Raw genomic sequence first — 21557 nt, forward strand, 5'->3', positions numbered from 1 at the left:
ACTAAAACATGCTCAATTCACGAGTGAAATCACTCACAGCTCTGAAACCCGATCTCTGAGGTAAATGAAATGCAGCATTAGTCCAGAATGTTTGAAATGAAATATGTTCACAGGGTAACATGTTTCCCAACCTTACGGATGGTACAGAAAGGATAAAACACAAGTTACAAGTTGGTCTTTTAGGGAAACACTAAATATCTTCTTTCTTGAATGGAGTTTTCTCCTTAAGGAAATAGTCACTCTTTAAAGGATCTTCATTTTTTTGAGTCCATTATGGCACATCACCAAAAGACTCCTTATCCCAATCTCTGATGCCAGTATCACTGAGTAAGGGCTCTCGGAAGAACAGAGTGTGATCGTTCTTCAGCCAAAGTGAGTGTGTGGGCAATTGCCTCAACTGTTAAGCCAAACTACATGTTTCCAGCCAGCTGCCTAAACCCACATTGTGTCCACAATGTGGGTTTAGGCATTAGTAGGATGGGTCTTTCACTCCAAACTCATTGCATATGGGTGCACCCTTGGCATCACATTTAAATGCAATAGGAAAGTGTTATTTTTCAACATGCGTTTCCTAAACCTGTCCAAGTAGATTTTGGTGTCTAAACCTAAACTAATAAGCAAGTGAAAATGAAACAAATCAGTGAGCGATAAGTGAAACCAAGCTCTCAGACAGGACACAACCTTTGGTCTCTTGGCTGACGTTTTCTAACTTCTGCTGTTTTTTAATCACCTGAAGGTGAAACAAGAATGATTAATTTCTTTTGCTTCCACTCAATGTGATTAATTTGAATTTTGGTGCCATTTGAGGCATTATCGCCCTAAAAGAAGGATGGAATGAAAGAGGTCAAAGTTGTAACCGCATAATTAAACATCATTAAAGCCGTTTAGCTATTTCTGAGGGGAAAACAAACATTGAGTTGTAAACTCATCCTAATACAAATATCATATTGCATATAATATCACAATGTTTAGACTTTATGAACACAGAATCCTTCTCTGGGCAGTGTGAGAGCATTGTAAGAATGGTCCTGCTTACTCTGTCTGATCTCTTCCAGGGGAGTTTGGATTAAACAGGTCAGGGTGTGGAGATCAGCAAAAGACCCTGAGGTCAAAAGTCAGCACCAAGAAAGACCTTTACATTCCAGCTGAATGCTCCACTCTACGCACATGCAGACACACATGCACTTTACCACTGAAACGACACACAGACTGTTCTATTTTTACCCAGAAAGGTTGTTGATGCAGCATTTATTCCTAAAACCTGCAACAAATCCAAAAAAGGTGCTATTAAGCAACTAGAATAATAAGAATCTACTACAGCTACAAAATGTGTTGTGATTTTATCAGTAATGTCTCTCCAGACGACCTACGTGAGAGCTGAATCAACATTAACTCACAGGAAAGTGTGCTGTGTGAACACTTTTAATGATGTGGTTTTTTCAGAATTCTTTGGTAGGTTTGTTATCTACTGTAACCATTTATCAATATGTTTACACATCATAAAACTATGCATATTGGGTTTTGGCAACCACACTCCTGGTATCTCAAACCCGGTATGTCATGAAACAATGTGGTGTAATTATACGCTCCATTTAGGCAAGATTCTTAGAAGAATATATGGTTAGTACCGAAGATCAACACTTATTTTTATGCAATGACTGGCATGCTTTTCTCTTTAGCCAGATGACCGACACGAACAAGCAGTCGCAAATACATACAATTCGCTGAGCTCGTGTTAAAACACTGGTTTATAAAACTGCAGATGCTCCTCAAATAAGAGGGATAACATGTAAAGGAATGAAATAAGTAGCTGCTGAAACACTGGAATAACACAGGATGAATGCTTATTTTAATTAAACTCTCTAGGTCAAGGTTTATTTAGGAATGCTTACAAGTGCTAAGAAAAATCAAGCGAGTTTCCTGTGTGAATCACTCCGTGGCATCAAGTATCATGGAAATGCATCATAGCCAAGCTATCGTGACTATAATCTTTTTTTCTCCTCTTTTTCCCAGAGCACCCCCGTTGTTCCTGAGAAAGAAAAAGCTGGTAAGTGCTTGCTGTTTTTTCATTATCATTTGTGCCTGCCTAGATGAGAATCTTATTATAATTTTTTTTTACCTTGTTCATTTTTCGGTCACGTAGAAGTTGTGAAAGTTGTCTTCAGTTTGTCTGGTCTGCGCCTAAAGTGGTTTATGTGAGGAGATTCTCGACAATTTGCGATGGATGTCCTGTGTTCACAACACAAAGGCGTTGCAAAGTACTGAGAGAGAAGGTGGAGTGTTTGACTGAACAAGGACAGATTGTGGTGAGGCTCTGGATATGAGTGTAGATAAGAATCCTAGACTCATCTACGAAACCATCAAGCCTGTCGCCTTTCTGAGATAAGAGCCAGACTGGATGTCGAGTCTGTGCCCAAAACTTTGAACCTTTCCCTCGTTTACCTTTTGCCCTCACTTTCCAGACTCTGTATAAAAAAGAAAAATGGGGGAAAAAGCAAATAGAAATAATGATCTTATATCAAATACATACAGCAGCACACAAGTTTCTCTAAGCAATATTTATCAAATAATTTAGCAATACAAATAATCACTTCTGAATGAATGAATCTAATGAAAAGACTTATTTCTATTGACATGCTATATCATTACATTGCAATTCTTCCAGTGGGCCACTTTATTATGAATCGATCTAAAGAAAAAACTCAAATCTGTAGTGAATGCTCCCTCCACTCTCTATCACATAGTGCATAGAGTGGGTCATCAGGAAACTATGGATGCACAGACCTACTTGCAGACAGACAGCATGGGAGCAGTGTTCATTAACCCCCCCCATGTCGTCAGTATGCTGGTAAACAATACCAGAGAGGTGGTTCGACGTAGGAGATGAGGCTTTCATATTGGCCCCTGCTGTCTCAAAGCCTGATGAGAGTCCTCACTCAGGCTTGCTCTGTCTGTCCCTTTCTCTCTCTAATTAATACCACTATTGAATGGAAAATGTCCCCAACATGTCCTTGTGTGTGTCTGTGTGTGTGTGTGTGTGTGTGTGCATGCTGTGCATATGTGAGTGCTACCTGCATTCTAAGTCAAAGCTTGGAAAAAAAGCACTTTGGCAGCTTCAAAGGGGTCAAAGTCTGTTCTTCATTTTTCTTAAATTAAATCACTCTGACTCCCTGTAAGCAAGTTATGTAACCTCCATCTTTGCGTCTGTGTGATAGGGCCCAGGACTGTGGATGGAGGGGGAGGATGGGGTTGCAATGGGAGTTTTGGGGGCGCGGGGGGGGGCACAAAGCCCAGTGTTCATTGTGGCACTTCAAAGCCCTCTCTGTATCGCCAGCATTTAAGGCCTCTTGGAATGACACATTTCTGACAGTGTTACATCACACGCCATGCCCTGAAGGCTCCTGCTGCACTGCTATGAAAGACAGCTCATTCATGGTTAATTTTACTATGTGTGCAACAACAGAAGCTCACTAGTGATCAACAAGACGTTTCCACAGTCCATGCTCCCTAATGGCACGGTTGATGACCTGCCTGTGGCGCTGGATGTACCTTAGCCAGTGTTATGGCTTGGCTGCGCACAAAGACCATGTGTCTGTTGCTCTGCAGAGTTACAGCTCCTGTCCTGCTGGTTATTGCCTGATTTTACAGGGCCTGCAAAGCACCAGTTAACTGTAATGGCAAGAAAAGACACAAGACATACCGCATACCATTGGAAGATAAGGACAGTCATGATGAGGTGAGAGATGCGATGTGTATGTTATGCTGCTGAAACTAAGAATACACTCAGATTTATTCATTTATTTATTCATGACCACAAATGTATTATTGCTATAACAAAGAGGCAATTTTTTTTTATCTTCAGATGCAACTTTTTTTTGGATAAAAGATAGGAAGCTGACAGACTTGCCTCGTGGGAGTAAAAACACAACAAAGAAAATAGCGAAGACAGCCTATATTGGAGAATTTAATATTTTTAATGCTTTCTGCTGTAGCCCTGAACACTACAAGCACTCCTTTATCTGCTCTTTATTTGAGCAGGTTAATGTAGTACATAGTTGGTATGGCTGGGTGAGGTTTAACAACTAGGGTTAGCTACTGTGAAGTTTTTCTTACAGTACTATTGCATCATCTGGGAGTAACCTTTATTGCCAATTTATGACTTAGAAATGTCATAGACATCGCCCTCCATGTCATAACCAGAAACTGAAATGTGAAAGCAGAAAAACACAATTGTTTATTATAGCACTTGGTTAAATCCATATCCAGTACAGTAATGATAATTATCTTACTGAAAAGAAATCTATTTTACCAATATCCTAAAATATTTGATTACCTATATTTCATAATTTGCAAGCTAAAGAGAAAATAGCTAACAGCTAAATGATGGTGTTTTAATTTTTGAAGACAGAGAAGACAGAGGGTAGCAGATAGAGCACAAAGTGACCAAAAAAAGCTAAATGTTGGCATTTTTATTGTTTATGATTCAAACAACAGCTTCTGTTATTTGAACCAGTGTCAGCTGTCTTGCCAAAACAAGATAAAATGTGCTGTCTACAAAATGAAACGAATCCAGGTTCTTTGCTGAATGGGATCCAGATCCACAATGGAACTTGATATCCAAACTAAGTTTGATAATAATAGACACTGTTGAGGGTAATAACACACAAGCTTAAACTGAATGTTCACTGATGTGAAAACTTGCAATGTTGTAAACATGTCAGAAATCCACGTTGCAGATTACTGATAGCAAAGTCGGTCTGTCTTCTGTGTTTTTTTCTTGGCTGTAGTTGAGTTTAGAAGCACCATGGTCTGCCTAACTGATCTAAATATAAACCAGTGCAAATATAAAACACAATGATGGGCATCCAACCAATAGCAGGGTCAAATCCTGGCTTTTTACCTGGACCTACGTGTCTTGGCTAGCAGTTGGCGATAAGAAGAGTAAGGAAACTGGAGGGTTAGATACCCTCAATGGGATTCTTCATGCTCCGACTGTGAATAACTTGCCTCATCATGTCTGTCTGGCACTGTTTTTTTTTCCTGTTTCCCTGTTAGTCACTATTCTTTCCAGTTACAGAGATGTTACTGGTATTTACGACTGATGGTAAGATAATTGTTTTATTAGAAGTGACCTGAGCGTTAAACTGTGGGGAACCCAGAATGAATCATTAGACAATCTCACATCAAAAAAACTCCCTTTTGAAGGCACAGCCGTTTGGTCAAGTGAAAAGATATCAGCGTGTGGATAAAGCCAATAGTTTCTGATCTGTAATGTCGATATGATTCATGTGAAGATTTGAATCCGAAAGAAGCAGCTAAAAAGATGTTTTAACTATATTTAATAGTTTGACTTATACGGCACCAAATCAAAACAGCAGTTGCCTCAAAGTGGTCTATTATATTATAAGGAATACACTTTACGAAAAACACCACAACAATCAGGTGACCCCTGTGAACAAGCACTTGATGACAGTGGGAAGGAAAAATTCCCTTTTAACAGGAATACACCTTCATCAGAACAAGGCTCAATAAATAGACAGAAGGCTTATTGTGTAAAAGAGACAGAACTGATCCACTCATCCAATAAAACGGGAAAAAAAAAAGAAATTTAAGTATATTTTTCTAATTTTTTTCCTTTAGTAAAAGTTCTTAGAAATATGGTGTATCTGTGAGGAATATGTGACAGACTTAGTCATCTGTGTAAACAAGTAAATCAGTCCTCTGAGCACAGATGGTGCCTTCATGAGATCATGTTTTCTCTGCAGATCTTGTGACTGATCATTTTAGCTCCAACAGACCACGTTCCCACACAGCGTCCCACTTAATTCAGAGAACATCACAGTTAGCAGAGTTGAACAACTTGCTTTTCTCATTTGCGACTATTGCCTCTTTCCTGCAGATGCGTGCCCTCTTAACGACGGCGCTGTCATCTGAGAAAGCGCTCTGACAGATGTAAACAAGCTCTTCGTATTTGGAGCCAAGTCAATAGCAGCTCATGACTGATGTTTGTTTTCTGTTGCTTGTTCCTCTTCTTTAATTGAGTCTGCCTTATCCCACTTTTTGCCCTCCCCACTTCATACCAAGTACAGGAGTCAATGTGTTTGTGCAAGGTCACATTCCTGGCCTCCCCCATTCGTCTCTGATGGCCTAACCCCCCCCCCACCAGCCCCTCCTCTCCCCTCCCATTTGACACCCTCTCCTTTGCTTCCTGTCTGGAGACTGGTAGTGTAACATACTGAGTTGGTTTATATTTCAAACTTTTGAGTCTGAGGTGGAAAGATTTACAAATGCAACTCACAACTGTTCCCTTTGAATGTACATAATCCAATTTCCTCATGCTTGATGTCAAAGGATATATGGGATAGTTTGGAATTTTAAAAAAGTTTGGAAGCATTTGATGTTTCACTGTTCTGCTACTTCAGATTTCTGGTTGAGTCATATTCTATTACAGTAAGTGTTCCTCCTGTGAATTTTTAGAGCTCTTTTTTGGGCATCCATCTCCTGTACTGTGAAAAGGAAACCACACATGAAGGGGAATTTACAACAGGAACTCAGCCTCCTGAAACTCCCGAACCTACAACAACAAAAGTCTCCCCTGTTCTATAGAAATAAGCCAGAAGAGGTGAAAGAGGCCTTGCGTCATCAGTCTTATTATAGCTCTTCAACAGCTATTGATTCAGTACCCGCAGTACATGCAACGTATGTAGAAGAAGAAGACTATCATGGAAGCTGCTGAGTAAATGTTCTACATGGATGGTGAGAAATTTATATTTGTCACTGATTTTTTATTTTAGTTTTTTGGTAATGGGTTTAGGCTTGATCCCAGTCAGAGACACAAATCCCTTTGGGGTTGCATCAGGAAAAAAACATCAGCAAAAGCAAACATTTGGAGCTACCTGCTGTTGTGACGTAAAAGAAAATTGTCTTTTTTTAGTCTTTTTGCATAAAGAAACCTTTTTGATATTGGTTGTATTTTATTTTTAATGTCACCATTTATAGAAACTATTTGCACTTAGCATCTATGGTATGATGCAGTCTTGGCTAATAAGCTACACTAAACGATCTCATGACATTAGGTTAAGGTTGAGGTAATAAGTGCTGTTGTGGTTTAAAAAAACACTCTCTGACCTTTCTGACACTTACCTTCTACCTCCCTGTGTGAAGGGCACACGCTACTTTCTGTGCTACGTGCCGGTAACAGGTGTAATGTGGGTAAAAATTTCCATTTGGCGGGTAATTCTCTGAGGTTGTCCACCACAAAGGTGAGTAAATGGAACAGGGTAACTGCAGAGAGTGTATAGAAGGTCGATAAACATCACATGTTTAACAAAACCACCAAGTTGGTTTCATTCTTGAATACATTTAATAGCAAAGTAGATTTATATAAATTATACAGGTCCTTCTGTATAATTTGTTTCAAATAAGGACCATGTCTTTAAGGTTGCATACATAATTATTACCTAAATATCTATGTAAATGTATGTATGTATGTAAAAAGGACATTTTGTATCTCTGCGATGCTTAGCCAGTGGATTGGCTTGTCTGTCTCTTGGTCAGGAAACCAAAAAGTTAGTTTTAGACATCGGATGTGAGAATATTTTTTGCAAAGGCTTTCATCACATGAAATAGATAGTATTTAGTTTTTGCTTCAAATAAGAAACATGGATGAGTTGGGAGGTAACTAAGTAACCAAATGATGCCATTCTGGATATGTCACTCCCTATTCTCTTTATTATCATTTTCAAAGAGGTGTATATCCTCTTAAATATATTCTTTATCTTAAATAATCCTGGAGGAATTTTCATCCATAGCCAGGAGGTTGTAAATCTCCCCAGTGATGATGGTGTAGCATGCCAATGCTGTCCTGAGGCTAATGAATCAGTCCTGGCTCAGCAGGCTCCGTCACTCCCTGGCTGGTTTATTCCCCTTGTTTGGTTGTCAGGGAGAGAGACTGAGGTTCACTCAGATTCTCACTCAGTTGGTGGATTTTTTTCCTTTATATATCTTAAGATGTCGTTTTTTGGTTTTTTTTCGTGATTTCGGAAACTTCGTTTTTATACCTTGAATTAACTGGTAGCTAGCATGTGAGGGAGTGTATAGTTCTGCATCTACATCATAACTTACGCCATAACTGGAACCCCTGACGAGCACCTCCTGAAAATTGTTTCTACACGTCAGGTCAACGCGTAGCACAATGACTAGAATGGCGTGGACGTTTGCAATGTGGGGACAAAAGAAGTTTCCGGTTACTATGTAAGTTAGAATGTAGGTTTATCACAGAAGTCTAAATCAAGCTTAAGAAATCAAGTGGGTGGTCACATCAAAGGAACTTGCACACAATTACAGTCACACTGTGGCACACACACACACACATAACACATCTTTGGCTTTTCTGTAATGGGCGCATTGTTTTTCATAGACATTTTGATGGAAGACCCTGGCATACTGTTCCTATGCACTGTTTGAAGTCTTCCCAAAGCACAACACCCCTGTCTCCATATCTGGGTCAGTATGTTGGCATGTAACCCTCTCCAGCCTGTATTCTGTGGATTCTGGTATTCATGCACACTCCTGGCAGGCTGTACACTTGTTTGACAAAGGAGGCATTTGGCAGTGCTTTCCTTCCTGAGGTGTGAGACTTGCATTGTTTTCTGCTTCAGCATTCACCCTCATATCCAGGTTACAGTCTGCGTATTGCCCCCTATCACAGGTATACTGGAGACAGAGAGGGAAAGTACACCGATATGTTGTGATGCACATACTGACCCAGATGGTTTCTGTTTGTGTCCTGGCGTACGCACACAAGCGCACTCGCCTGAAAACAACAACTCATGTCATGTGAGTCAAACCAGTGTGTAAAGGAGGAACGGAAACTCTGATACTTCCATAGTTTCTTTTTCTTTATCACGCCCTAATCCTTATTTATTAGGTTGTCCAGGAGGTCAGTCCACAGTTGTGGGAGCATGAACTAAAAGGTTGTGAAAAGGTTAAGATGCGACAATCCAACGTTATGAGTCTCAGCAAACCCCGGGAGACCATAAAGTCAACTGGCCATGATGAGAACAATGCTATCTTGAAACTGCAATTAGCCTAAGCATTACCTTCACTTGCTGGAGCAATCAGCATGACTGGCTGATCTTTCTCAAGTGTGAGCTTAGTGTGAAATGTAACAAAATGCAGTTTAGCAGAACACAAATAGTCACACACACACACATAATGAGAAACTATACCAACATACGAGTATGAGACTGTTGGGCCTAAAAGACGATAGAATGTTGTGGTGGGGCGTGGTCTGCGGTGCCGTGCGGACGCACCTGCACGGCATCCGCAATCACCCCCGCCGTGTTAAAACACAGGGACTCAGGGGTTGGTGGTGTGTGGTGTGAGGTGCTGTGAATAAATGTCTGAAAACACTGATCCCTGGACCCGCCGTGCCTTATTCCTGCCACAGTGGTGCCGAAACCCAGGAGGCGGCACGGCGGGTTCTTATCGGAGCCAGGGAGCGGAGGTGCTGGCCCAGAGGGTGGCCGAAATGGCGGCCGCCCAGCGGGAGCAGGCGGCGGAGGTGCGTCGCCAGCAGGCAGAGCTGCAGGACCAGTCCGAGCGCCACCTGCAACGGATTGGGGAGCTGGCGGCGCTGCTCTGGGCCTGGGCGCCACCCCCACAGGTGTGTACCGAGGACAGCGAAGCGGTGGAGGAGCCGCGTGGGGCACCTGAGCAGCCGGAGGTGGCAGACGAGGCGCGCGGGGATCTGCGCCTGCCGGAGGAGGGGGAACAGCCGGGTGAAGGGCTGCTCCTGCCGGGAGCGGTGGACGAGCCGCTCCGACCGGAGGCGGCAGACGAGGCGCGCGAGGGTCTGCACCGGCTGGAGGAAGAGGAGCCGCTCCCGCCAGCGCCCCAGCCAGCGGCGGACGAGCCGCTCCCGCCAGCGCCCCAGCCAGCGGCGGACGAGCCGCTCCCGCCAGCGCCCCAGCCAGCGGCGGACGAGCCGCTCCCGCCAGCGCCCCAGCCAGCGGCGGACGAGCCGCTCCCGCCAGCGCCCCAGCCAGCGGCGGACGAGCCGCTCCCGCCAGCGCCCCAGCCGGAAGAGGTGGAGAAACCGGGAGGGGAGATGGCGGTCCCCGTGCCAGGGGAGCCTGCTCGACCTGTGCCCGAGGTCGAGGACCGAGCTGCCCCGGAGCGTCAGATGCGCCGGGTAGTGAGCCCCTCCCGGGGCCGGCGGGGTCGTGCCGGCTTGCCGGGTAGCCGGCCTCCGGACCGGTTTCGCCGCTGCTGCTGGAGGCGTGGCCGGCCCCCGGACAAGGCTCGCCGCCATTGGAGGTGTGGGCGGCCTCCGCAACGGACTTTGCTCCCCCCAACCGGTGGGGTGGGGGGGGGGAGTAGGTTCGGCCGGATGACTCCCCGGCCTCAATCGGGCGATGGGGGTGTGTGGTGGGGCGTGGTCTGCGGTGCCGTGCGGACGCACCTGCACGGCATCCGCAATCACCCCCGCCGTGTTAAAACACAGGGACTCAGGGGTTGGTGGTGTGTGGTGTGAGGTGCTGTGAATAAATGTCTGAAAACACTGATCCCTGGACCCGCCGTGCCTTATTCCTGCCACAGTGGTGCCGAAACCCAGGAGGCGGCACGGCGGGTTCTTATCGGAGCCAGGGAGCGGAGGTGCTGGCCCAGAGGGTGGCCGAAATGGCGGCCGCCCAGCGGGAGCAGGCGGCGGAGGTGCGTCGCCAGCAGGCAGAGCTGCAGGACCAGTCCGAGCGCCACCTGCAACGGATTGGGGAGCTGGCGGCGCTGCTCTGGGCCTGGGCGCCACCCCCACAGGTGTGTACCGAGGACAGCGAAGCGGTGGAGGAGCCGCGTGGGGCACCTGAGCAGCCGGAGGTGGCAGACGAGGCGCGCGGGGATCTGCGCCTGCCGGAGGAGGGGGAACAGCCGGGTGAAGGGCTGCTCCTGCCGGGAGCGGTGGACGAGCCGCTCCGACCGGAGGCGGCAGACGAGGCGCGCGAGGGTCTGCACCGGCTGGAGGAAGAGGAGCCGCTCCCGCCAGCGCCCCAGCCAGCGGCGGACGAGCCGCTCCCGCCAGCGCCCCAGCCAGCGGCGGACGAGCCGTTCCCGCCAGCGCCCCAGCCAGCGGCGGACGAGCCGCTCCCGCCAGCGCCCCAGCCAGCGGCGGACGAGCCGCTCCAGCCGGAAGAGGTGGAGAAACCGGGAGGGGAGATGGCGGTCCCCGTGCCAGGGGAGCCTGCTCGACCTGTGCCCGAGGTCGAGGACCGAGCTGCCCCGGAGCGTCAGATGCGCCGGGTAGTGAGCCCCTCCCGGGGCCGGCGGGGTCGTGCCGGCTTGCCGGGTAGCCGGCCTCCGGACCGGTTTCGCCGCTGCTGCTGGAGGCGTGGCCGGCCCCCGGACAAGGCTCGCCGCCATTGGAGGTGTGGGCGGCCTCCGCAACTCCGCAACGGACTTTGCTCCCCCCAACCGGTGGGGTGGGGGGGGGGGGGGGGGGGGGGGGAGTAGGTTCGGCCGGATGACTCCCCGGCCTCAATCGGGCGATGGGGGTGTGTGGTGGGGCGTGGTCTGCGGTGCCGTGCGGACGCACCTGCACGGCATCCGCAATCACCCCCGCCGTGTTAAAACACAGGGACTCAGGGGTTGGTGGTGTGTGGTGTGAGGTGCTGTGAATAAATGTCTGAAAACACTGATCCCTGGACCCGCCGTGCCTTATTCCTGCCACAAGTGTTTTTAAGTTCAGTAAACTGTGAGAAATTAACTTTTTTTCTGGGTGGGTGATTATTTGGGGGCAGCATAACAAACTGAATGCAAATGAAATTATTATCACCTTATAATATATTTTTCTGCAGTCTTCTTTCTGGTCAAACAATCACAGTTTGTCTTGTCTTTTCATTATCTTCTGAAGAAAATATGTTGCGCTTTAGCTGCTAAATTCTCCATGGCAACACTAGCTTGTTGCTTGCCTTTGTACTGAAAATAATGTCCTGTTGTAGCTGGAAAACACAGTTATCTCACTTAATACTGACTTATGAGTCATTCAAGCACAACTTTGGCTCAGGTATGACACATGACACAAGAACTGGACTGAAAACCAGTGGCAACAGGTTTTATGTAGTGATACATCCAAGTCTTTGAAACAAATCTTTATCACAACAACAGGTGAGGTCAGGAGAGAGGTACAACAGAGCCTCTGCAGCCATCTGTAAAACATGGTGAAGCCTCTGTCGTAGTTTGGAGCTGCATTTTAGCCAATGTTATTGCAAGTCTTTTTAAAAGTTATGGGATTATGAAAAAAAAAACACATTATGATTTTGATCAATAACACAGTACCATCTGGAAAACATCTGATTGGCAACAGCTTGATTTGTCAGCATGACAATGATCTCAGAAAGAAAGAAATCTGGAGAACTGTTCCTGAAAACTACTTAAAGAGATTACAAGAAAGATAGGTTGAAGAATAAAGGTGGTCATAACAAATACTGCAAGTATTTCCCAGTTTCCTAGCTGATGGATGCATAGGAGGTCATTTGGGATTTAGTATTTTGCCCAAGGGCAAATGGAGAGTAGAGGAGCCAGGTACCAAACTACTAACCTTCTAATTAGTGAATGACCCTCCACCTTTTGAACCACAGCCCTTAGTTTATTGATTGGTGAATTTACAATTGCAGTTTATGCAAATTGGTAAATCTAAAAGCATTCAATTAAAAAGAAGTTACCATTTCACATACAGGTAACAATATGAGCCTTTTTTTAATGTAAAAATAGAGTGCTAAGCATTAACATTAAAAACACAGCGTAGCTCTCATGCAAGTTTGTGTTTTCTTTGTCTTTACAGTATTTTATTAAATTTGCATGAAAAATTTTAAACCATTTAAAATGTAATAACAAACTTTTATTTGATTGAAAGGCACATTCCTATTTAGATTTTATCTTTCAAAGGCTTAAAGTAGCTTGTGTAGCACCAACCTTTGCAATGTGACACCAAAGCAACACCAAAAAATAAAAGAGTACAAAAATCAGTTTAAAGTTTTCGAAATGTTACTACAGCTTCTTTTTTTAAATTCAGCCAATGCTTAAGCTTCCTCACTGATCTCAGAGTTGTACTTGCTAAATAGAAGCCAAATCATGATTATCCAATCAACACCGCAGCGGTACAAGTAGTAACGGATTGTATTATGCTGTTTTTGGCCATTTCAGAAGCTTAAGTTTGGTTATGTAAGAATCAGCAGTGCATGTGTGTTTCTCAATAACTAATAGAATTTACTTGAGCTTGTGTTTATGGACGTGTGTGTTTGTATGTGTGCACTGTATGTTCTCGTCTGTCCATAATATATTTACAGTAAGTCATGAGTCGGACCGTTTAACACGGGATTGGCTTAGGAAAGTGATTATTGACTGTTGGGAATGACAGAAGTTTTTGTGGTCAAAGCAAGCTAAACTCACTTTTTTTCACTCTTTAATTGCTTCTAACATTTTGTCCTCTCTGAGTGGATCTAGATGTTATTCTGCACCCCTTCATTTCGTATTTGTCATGTATCGCTGTGCGGCAGGCAGGAGTTGGACCCAAAATGCAGACACTCAGGCACGAGGTTTAAACACAAAGAACTCAGCTTTATTTGCTGGCAGGAGAAAGGCGTACAAAGTAAACTAAACTGGAAACTCAAACTAAACTCACAAACCAAACTCACAAGGGAGACACAGGGCGATCCACACAGCAAGAGGGACGACGCGACACTGACTCAGAGAAACACGGGGTTTAAATACACTGGGAAGTAACGAGGGGAATGAGACACAGAAGGAGAGCACAGCTGGGGGAAATCAGAACTGACGAGACAGGGAGCAAAGTAGGATACACTCACATGAGACACAGACCTTCAAAGTAAAACAGGAAGACGCAAACTAGACTAGGGGAGACAGAGCAACTAAGAAACACAGACAATACCAACAACAAAGAGACACAGAGGGGAGCTACTAAATACTCAGAGAACTAAACAGAATACAAGAAAACCAAACAAAGACACTACACTAAAGAATAAGCTGGGACAACAAAGTGAACTAAGAACATAATACAAAAAACTCAGAGGCACAAGAAACTCAACACACTGGGTCACTGACCCAGGACCATGACAGTATTATTTCTTTAAGATGAGGGCAGGTGGAACTTCAGAACAAGCATGCTGGCTTGGAAATACATTATATAACTGGCATTGATGCTCCTTGTGTCTAGATAGGGAAGGGCAGGTGTAAATAGACTGGATGCGAAGGAAGGTGGAACAGATAAGAGGCAAAAATAGAGAGACATACGGGATAAAATGCAAGTCGTGACTGTGACCCACTCATTTATTCACAGAGAGGGATGAAGCTTCTGTCAGAAAGCACTTACTCACCTTAACACACAGCACTACACTACACACACACACATACACACACTCTGGCAGAATAGAATATGAGAGCATTGCAGCACTGGCTGGATGTGTCCCAGCAGTTACCGCACTGATGCCTGCTGCAGCAGACGGGAGTGTACAGTCCAGACTCGAACAGAACAGAAAGAGAAGGAGAAGCAGCCCAATGCAGAAGATAGCTCAAAACCAGGTAGATGCAGAAACTAGTCAGATTACGCTTGGATATTTGAGCACTGATGATAGTGATGTTTAAGCTATTCCAGATAGATATTATCCAATTAACTGACGAGAGGGAAATGCACAAAAGCCAACTTAGTCAGGAATAAGTGTGCAGATAGAGTGGAAGTCTGACATTGGTAAGTTTAGGTGGATCACCATGTCTCGCTCCATGAGGTTGCTGCTACTGCAGAGGTCCTTCAGTGACCACATCAGGTCCTCTACCTCCAAAGCCCTAGATATGCTCAGCAAGCCCGCTCGAGAGGCTCGTCTGGCAGGTGAGTGGCAAAAGCATGTTCGTGTTGTTGCTGGTTCAGTGTGCACATCCTTTCTTCTCGTTACTTTCTTCTTAACGGTTTGCATATATGAATGTTTAGATACAAAACATACACCTGTAGTTTATCATCTCTAAGATGATGCACAACATTATGACAAAAATGCATTGTCATTGTCTCAGAGAGGAGGCAGGATTTATGGCCAGGCTTCTGTAAAGTCAGCTGTATTTCTGACAAACAGATCAATAGAACAACAGCTGACTGGGATTTAATGGATGGGTGGGGTACTGAAGCTCAGAGAAGGAAACAAGCAGTTCGGATTCTTTTGACGGGTTTGTGTCATGTTTAGAGCTTTCTCGTTTTTGGTAGATGTTCGTGAACATGGCTGACGCTTTCTTTTTAAAGAGAGCAGTGTTGCTGTCATTCCTCATACCTACTCTGTCTCTCTAGTGACCTGGTTTGGCCCATGTATAACTAATGAGTTGGTTATGCACACATAGGACTGAGTCCATTAGAATAGACTTCCAGGTCTCTGGTAAGCTTGCTTTTAAATAATACAAATAGTCCCTGATCATATAAAAGCAGCAGCACAGAGAGTGCATTTACAGAGATGCTCTTTAGGAATGCTGACCCCAGATGGCTGACATCCACTACAAGTTCAGGTCTTTTCAAAGTGCTTTTTAAAAAAAAAAGGTATCTTTATTTAAGGTCACATTATGTCCTTGCGTCATGTTGTCATCTGTGTTCTTTGCAACTCAGCTCGGTTGTTGATGTGCCTTTTCAAAGGGGGTCACACAAAATCCCCATCAATCCAGAGGTGAGTGCCCTGTGGACCTAACCTCAGTAGAAGTAAAGAGCGCCAGGTAATAAATATCCATTGACAAACCAGATATGTCTCACACTGCAGCATAGATCACTGTCCTACATGAAAGAGGGAAGACTAGAGAAGTAGGCTAAAAAATTATGACAGGATCTAATTACAGCTCTCCTGTTGTGACACTAATTTCTCCCTTTTGTTTTTTCAATACACGTGACTTCCTCAAGATTTAAGCTCAGTTTTAAGGCTTTCAACAGCAAATGTGTATGTAATTAACTTTTGACTGTGTGTGATGTCATTCATGACCATAGTGTGCAGGAACATGTTGTTCTGAACCAAAACATTCATAGTTGTGTCTTAGTGTGTTTGGAACCAAACAGGCTTAACACGTCTTCAGCCCTTTAATGAAGCTTTAATGAAAGTTTTCTATAATCTTTATGTGTGAGTCCAACATTTTCTCTTGCTGTGGGAGATGACAGCATTTCAACAAGACTCTGTTTAGTTCCTTGTAAAATGATTTCTCATCTAAATTGACCTCTAGAGGGCAAAAGATGGGTAAGATAATATTTATTTACTTTAACTCATGACAATGACTTGATTTTGGTCTGTAAACCTTGATGACGCATGTGCATTTTCTAACAAACACCGACAGTATGATCCTCAAGGATCTCACTTCTGCACAGTATCACACGTCCTGAAACTCAATAGCCTAGTTGACATTTCCCACCCTTGTCATCCTTACACTTACATCACATATTTAAGTGTGTTTACAGCTGAAAGGGGAAAGATGTACTCAACTGCAGAGTTTATCCACTGACAAAACCCAGCTTCTAGTCCAGTCTTTGTGCACACTGTCTACTGGAGACGTAAGCAAAAAGATCACTGCTTCCTCAAGCTATTTATTCTCAAGACCCACTTAAATCTGCCTACTTTTTCAGTACAGAGTTTCTTTAAGAAGCAATGAATGCAACATTTAGGCCACAGGTATGAAATTTAACCATGAAAGTCAGCAGATAGTAAACCAATGAGGCTGCAGACAAAAGCCATTCAAATGTTTTCTCAGTCAAAGGCGAGAGGCGCAGTACACCCGCATGTCGCCAGTCTGACATTCCATTTTTTTCTTTTTAAATCAAATCTTGCTGAATTTAATTATTCTCAGCCTAACAAAAGATGACTACATTGACTGTTATGGTGGGAAGTTTTTATTTTATGTTGACATTTTGACTCTAAAGCTGGAGCAAACAGAAATGACTTATTTCCATCATATCAGATGACTAGGTTATTAGAGAATTGCAGGATTTGAACAGTGATAAAGAGGCTATGAGCACTCAGAAGACAGTTTACAGAAACTGTTAACCAACATATGTCATTAACACGCCACTCAGCACCCAAATTTTTTTTTTTGCATCACCATAAGCTGATATGTTCTTTTTTTCACAGGTGTCATCTATACATATGCTAACTGTGCACTAAAACAATGCATGTGACCTGAAGTTTCTCTGAAGGCTGTATTTAGACAAAATTCACATTTTGTGTTGAACCTCATTTTTAACATAGTGCCATTTCTGTGATGTAATCATGGATTGCATCAGGGTGTAGCTTATTTCTGCTCTACATTTGCACCATGTTTGGAAAGCTACCATAGAGGTCTAACTACTTTATCTCTACTGTAATGCTCATAGGCTAATACTGTTGCATAAGAACCAGATCTTGATCAATAAATCTATTTATGAAGGGAGGCAACAGGCGTATTAAGTTGGTTATTTTAGAGCATTTCAGCAATTTCTTTAATATTACTACAAGACTAAGGCACTATTATTCACAGCAACCTCTTAAATCGGTTGCTGTGTTAAAATTAACTTAACTTTTATCTATATCTTCATGAAAGAAGCCAACTTCTTGTCCCAGCCTTGACTTTTAAGGTCCCAGTAACTGTATAATATAGTGTAACCTATTCCTAACTTTTTATTTCATATTTGAGTCTATCCAAAAGAGCCACATTTTTCCATGAATATTACATATATGTTTGGGGTTTTTGCATAGTAAATAAGTTATTTGGCGTGACTACAGTGTCCCTTGTTAAGATCTTGCGAACTAGTGAAATTTTAAATGAACATGCAGCTCGAAGCGGTGTGTGTGACAGTACAGCAGCCGTTATGTGTGTGCAGCTTCACCAGCTTTATTAATTATAAAAAAGCACAGACTGTGTTTGCTTGTGCCGAGTCTTTGTGGAGCCATAATTCAACGCCAAAATGAACAAACCAAAAATAACTGCACTTCCAAATCTGCATTACCGCTCCATCAATTTTTAACTATATAAGTGGGTCCAATCTTATACCAGAAGCACACAGAGACAAAACCCTGTTTTGTGCCACATGAAGCTGATGAGGTGCTGACACGTAACCATCTGGACCAAAGTGGTGTGGGCGTGATGAAAGACTGGGTAAACCAACAACTCTGCAGCACTTATATGGCACAGAATAATGTGACTTAAAATTTCATACCACTGCCAAAACTGAGACATCAAGGTCATGACATGTTACTTTGAAAATTATCTGTTAGAAATTAGTGCATTTAAGTGCTAGTGTTTCAATATGAGAGCGTCTTTGTGCCCCTGCTTGTCCATGTGTGATTGTTAAGTGGCAGCCAGGCTTTTGTATGGGTCTGAAGGGTGGGTCAGTGGGGTGCCCATAGACATGTTCCGGTCTGCTCAGACTCTGTCTACTGTTAAACTACACAGATGTTCTGGACCTATTGTGGCTCTACGGGGCTCTACAGGGACCCAACAGAGTCATTTCACGCCTGAAGGACGCCCAAAGAGGAAGTCAGAATGGGTGCACCACTGTGACATCAGCATAGACCTCTTTGAATGAAAACAGACAAGGCAACTGTGTAACAAATTAGCTTCAACAACATACATTCACAGCAAGAATGGAAAATTTAGCGGCTGTTTTAGCTGCAGATAAACAAGACAAAATCACTCTGTGTGTTTTCTCGACAAAGTGAATTTTAACTGCTGGGACTGAAAAAGCTTGTATCACACAGTACTTTGTTCACCATGTTCACCTTGCTGTTGCTTTCATGTTGTTATTCTGAACTATTTGTTGGGTTGCAGCTTATACTTTTTTGTCTTCGCAACACTTGTCTATAGCACGTTTCAAATGGCTAATGGTAGACAATCAAGAGCAGCGTTCCTGCACCTTCAACTAATGAGTATTCAAGTGTGACTGGCAGACTGTTGCCCACTGGTTTATTTAGCTATGTGCTGTAACCTGGCACTGATAGCCAGTTATTTGCTCAGTCATGAGAAAATAATGACATCCCACGGCTGTTTACACCTTTAGCACATCTCCGTTGTCTTCTCACGTCAGTGATGCGTTCATTGTGCAGATGTAAATGGTCGCGTTTTCAGCATCTAGCTAGCTCTACTGAAGATGAGCAAGCATGAATGGAGTAAGGTTTTTTTTAAGTGGCAGGTCATTTCAAGCGCAACTTTTCTAACAGCTCAACAAACCACCCAGTCACAGTAATTGTTTCTCTGCAGTTTGTCACAATATGTACATGTGAGCTAAATGTAAGTTTTCTGTATTTCCCGGAGAAAGAAAAGTATGTTTAATGCGGAACACAGATTTTATAAACTGGAAAAGAAAAGCTTATGATTAATGTCCCATCTCATTTTAAAGTTGTTAATTTGATATGGGATCTACATATGATGTGTTGCATAGTTATGGTTTTTATACTAAGTATAAGTATACTCATTTTCTGTTATTCAAATTTGCAATGAAAATGTATCAGACAGTTTTGTGCAGGCTGTCACATCTCATCTTGGCCAAATCAGAAGCCTACAGACAATCAAGGAGTTCACAGTCTGACATCAACAAAGGAGGTTAAGTTGCACAGCTTTGACAGTTTTTTAAAATTGTCAAGGAATTTTTCAGAAGCTCCATTTTCAGTAAAAAGCCATTAATGAGAGGACAAAAGACAAAAACACCCAGAAAAGCTACGTTTACAAGTATACCTGTGTAGGTGTGTTCAGCTTGTAGTAAGGCTTATTACTTTGCTTTGTGAGGGGTGTGGCCTCTTTGAGGTGTTTTCCAACCAGTCTCAGCTTCTAGGCTTCACTTCACCTGGTTGACATCACTGAACTGGATCACTTGACCCTGTTTGCGAATATGATCACTTTGATTCCAAAAGAAAGGCAAATGCTGAGCCTAATCTTAAGGCTTTAAAATAGAAGTCAACAGACCAATGGCTGACGTCACCGCTGCGTGCATCTTCTAGGGTTTCGAGCCTGGCCACAACTCTAATAGATGTCTTTGTTTCTAAAGCTGACCTTTTCTACTCCCATCTTGATGTCAAAGTGGCTTCAGGACAAAACTCTCCACTAAGGTTTTCTTTGTATCGTTAATTTGCTGCAGCAGATGCTCATCTGGTGATTTGTCTTGTGGTCGTCCATTCGCGCATTCTGCAGAATGGCTTGTGATGTTCCTTCTGGGCACCCACCAGTTTCAGACGTCACATTTGAGCATTTGCTGTGACATTTAGATCATGCTGCTCATTTGTGACTATAAATAGCACGGCTTTATTATTTTATCAAGTGCACTCCGCTGTCTACTTCTCTGCGTGTTTTGCATCCTTCATGAAGATGAAGAAAAGTAGGCCAACACTACTTTCCTTTCCTGTGATCTCAGTGGAAGAGGTTCTATTAAAGCCCACGTGTGTCTCTTGAGGGATATGTGCTATGTTTGAACCTCCTGAAAGAGCCATAAAAACAGTTTGTTTTTGTAGGTGTGTAAGTGTGTGAGTAATTGAGGGAATACGCAAAAGCATGCACGGACCCTTTTACCGCGTTAGCGTAAGTATGTTTGCTATATAAGATTACAGTCATTCCTGACTAGACATGACTATGGGACACGTGCCAGGGACACACTGTATTTTTCTTCAGCTTCGTGATCAACCTTTTCCCATTGCTGCATGATTTTTGTTTTGTGTAGTAAACACCACACTTTCAGTTCAGTGTGTTTCCCTCATTAAAGGAGAAAGTGAAATGAATTAAATTTGCTGAAAAGTCTGTTTTTCTCCAGCTTCTGTGGGCAGTGGGCTGTAAAAGTTTAAGTTTCCACCTTGGTACTACCAAGTTTTCAAAAAATGTGTTACAAGCTTTCTGTGGATTATAAAATGTAACACCTTTAATGCGTTATGTGTGTCTAAAGCCTTATGCTAGGTCTATGCATTCCAAATATTTTGCTTTTTAAATAAAATGCACCTTGTCTGAGTTTCATGGACGAGGTTTGAAATTGTCATGCTGTTTTTCATACCATCTACTTTAATGCATATATCACCACTATCAGAGTTTGACACTTCTTTTTAGCTTGCCTATTGTATGTATGCCTAGGATAGGCTCCAGCCACCCCAGACCTTGAATTGTAAAATGGATAGCTGGCTGGCTGGATGGATGGATGGATGGTTTCTGAGGCTGCAAGTGTCTTTCTTCCTTTTATGTCAGCTACTCAGTTTTGGAGTCGCCAAAGTGGATCATCTGCCTCCTCTGTATCCTCTTCTGTTGCACCATCCCTCATTCACTCCCTCACTACATCCATTAACCTCCCCCTCTTATTATTACTTCATATTTACATGTATATGTTTTAATGTAAAATCCCCTGTGCCTTCATGTCAGTAAATCACTTTGTCCTCTCCCAGTTTATTAGGCTTGGCTCAGTTGTTGTGACTGATTGTGTCCCAGCGTTCTATACGTTAGTGTACTGGTAGCCACTTCAGTGTCACTGCTGGTGTGTGAGAGTGAACACTCTTAGTATTATGATTGAATTAGAGGCCATGAACACT

The 21557-nt window shown here is 43.4% G+C and overlaps 1 protein-coding gene across 2 annotated transcripts in view; it reads left to right on the forward strand.

Annotated features, from left to right (window-relative positions):
• The window catches only part of dlc1 (DLC1 Rho GTPase activating protein), an 85318-nt gene that overhangs the window by 22785 nt on the left and 40976 nt on the right, over positions 1–21557 (forward strand). For both annotated transcript variants that reach the window (XM_006787189.3, XM_087841757.1), the window contains exon 5: positions 2014–2047. In XM_006787189.3, coding sequence (XP_006787252.2) covers positions 2014–2047 — 34 coding nt within the window. The remainder of the gene's footprint in view (positions 1–2013; positions 2048–21557) is intronic.

Source organism: Neolamprologus brichardi, chromosome 6 (genome assembly GCF_056152115.1).
Source record: "Neolamprologus brichardi isolate AB-2024 chromosome 6, ASM5615211v1, whole genome shotgun sequence".
Taxonomy (NCBI): Eukaryota; Metazoa; Chordata; class Actinopteri; order Cichliformes; family Cichlidae; genus Neolamprologus; species Neolamprologus brichardi.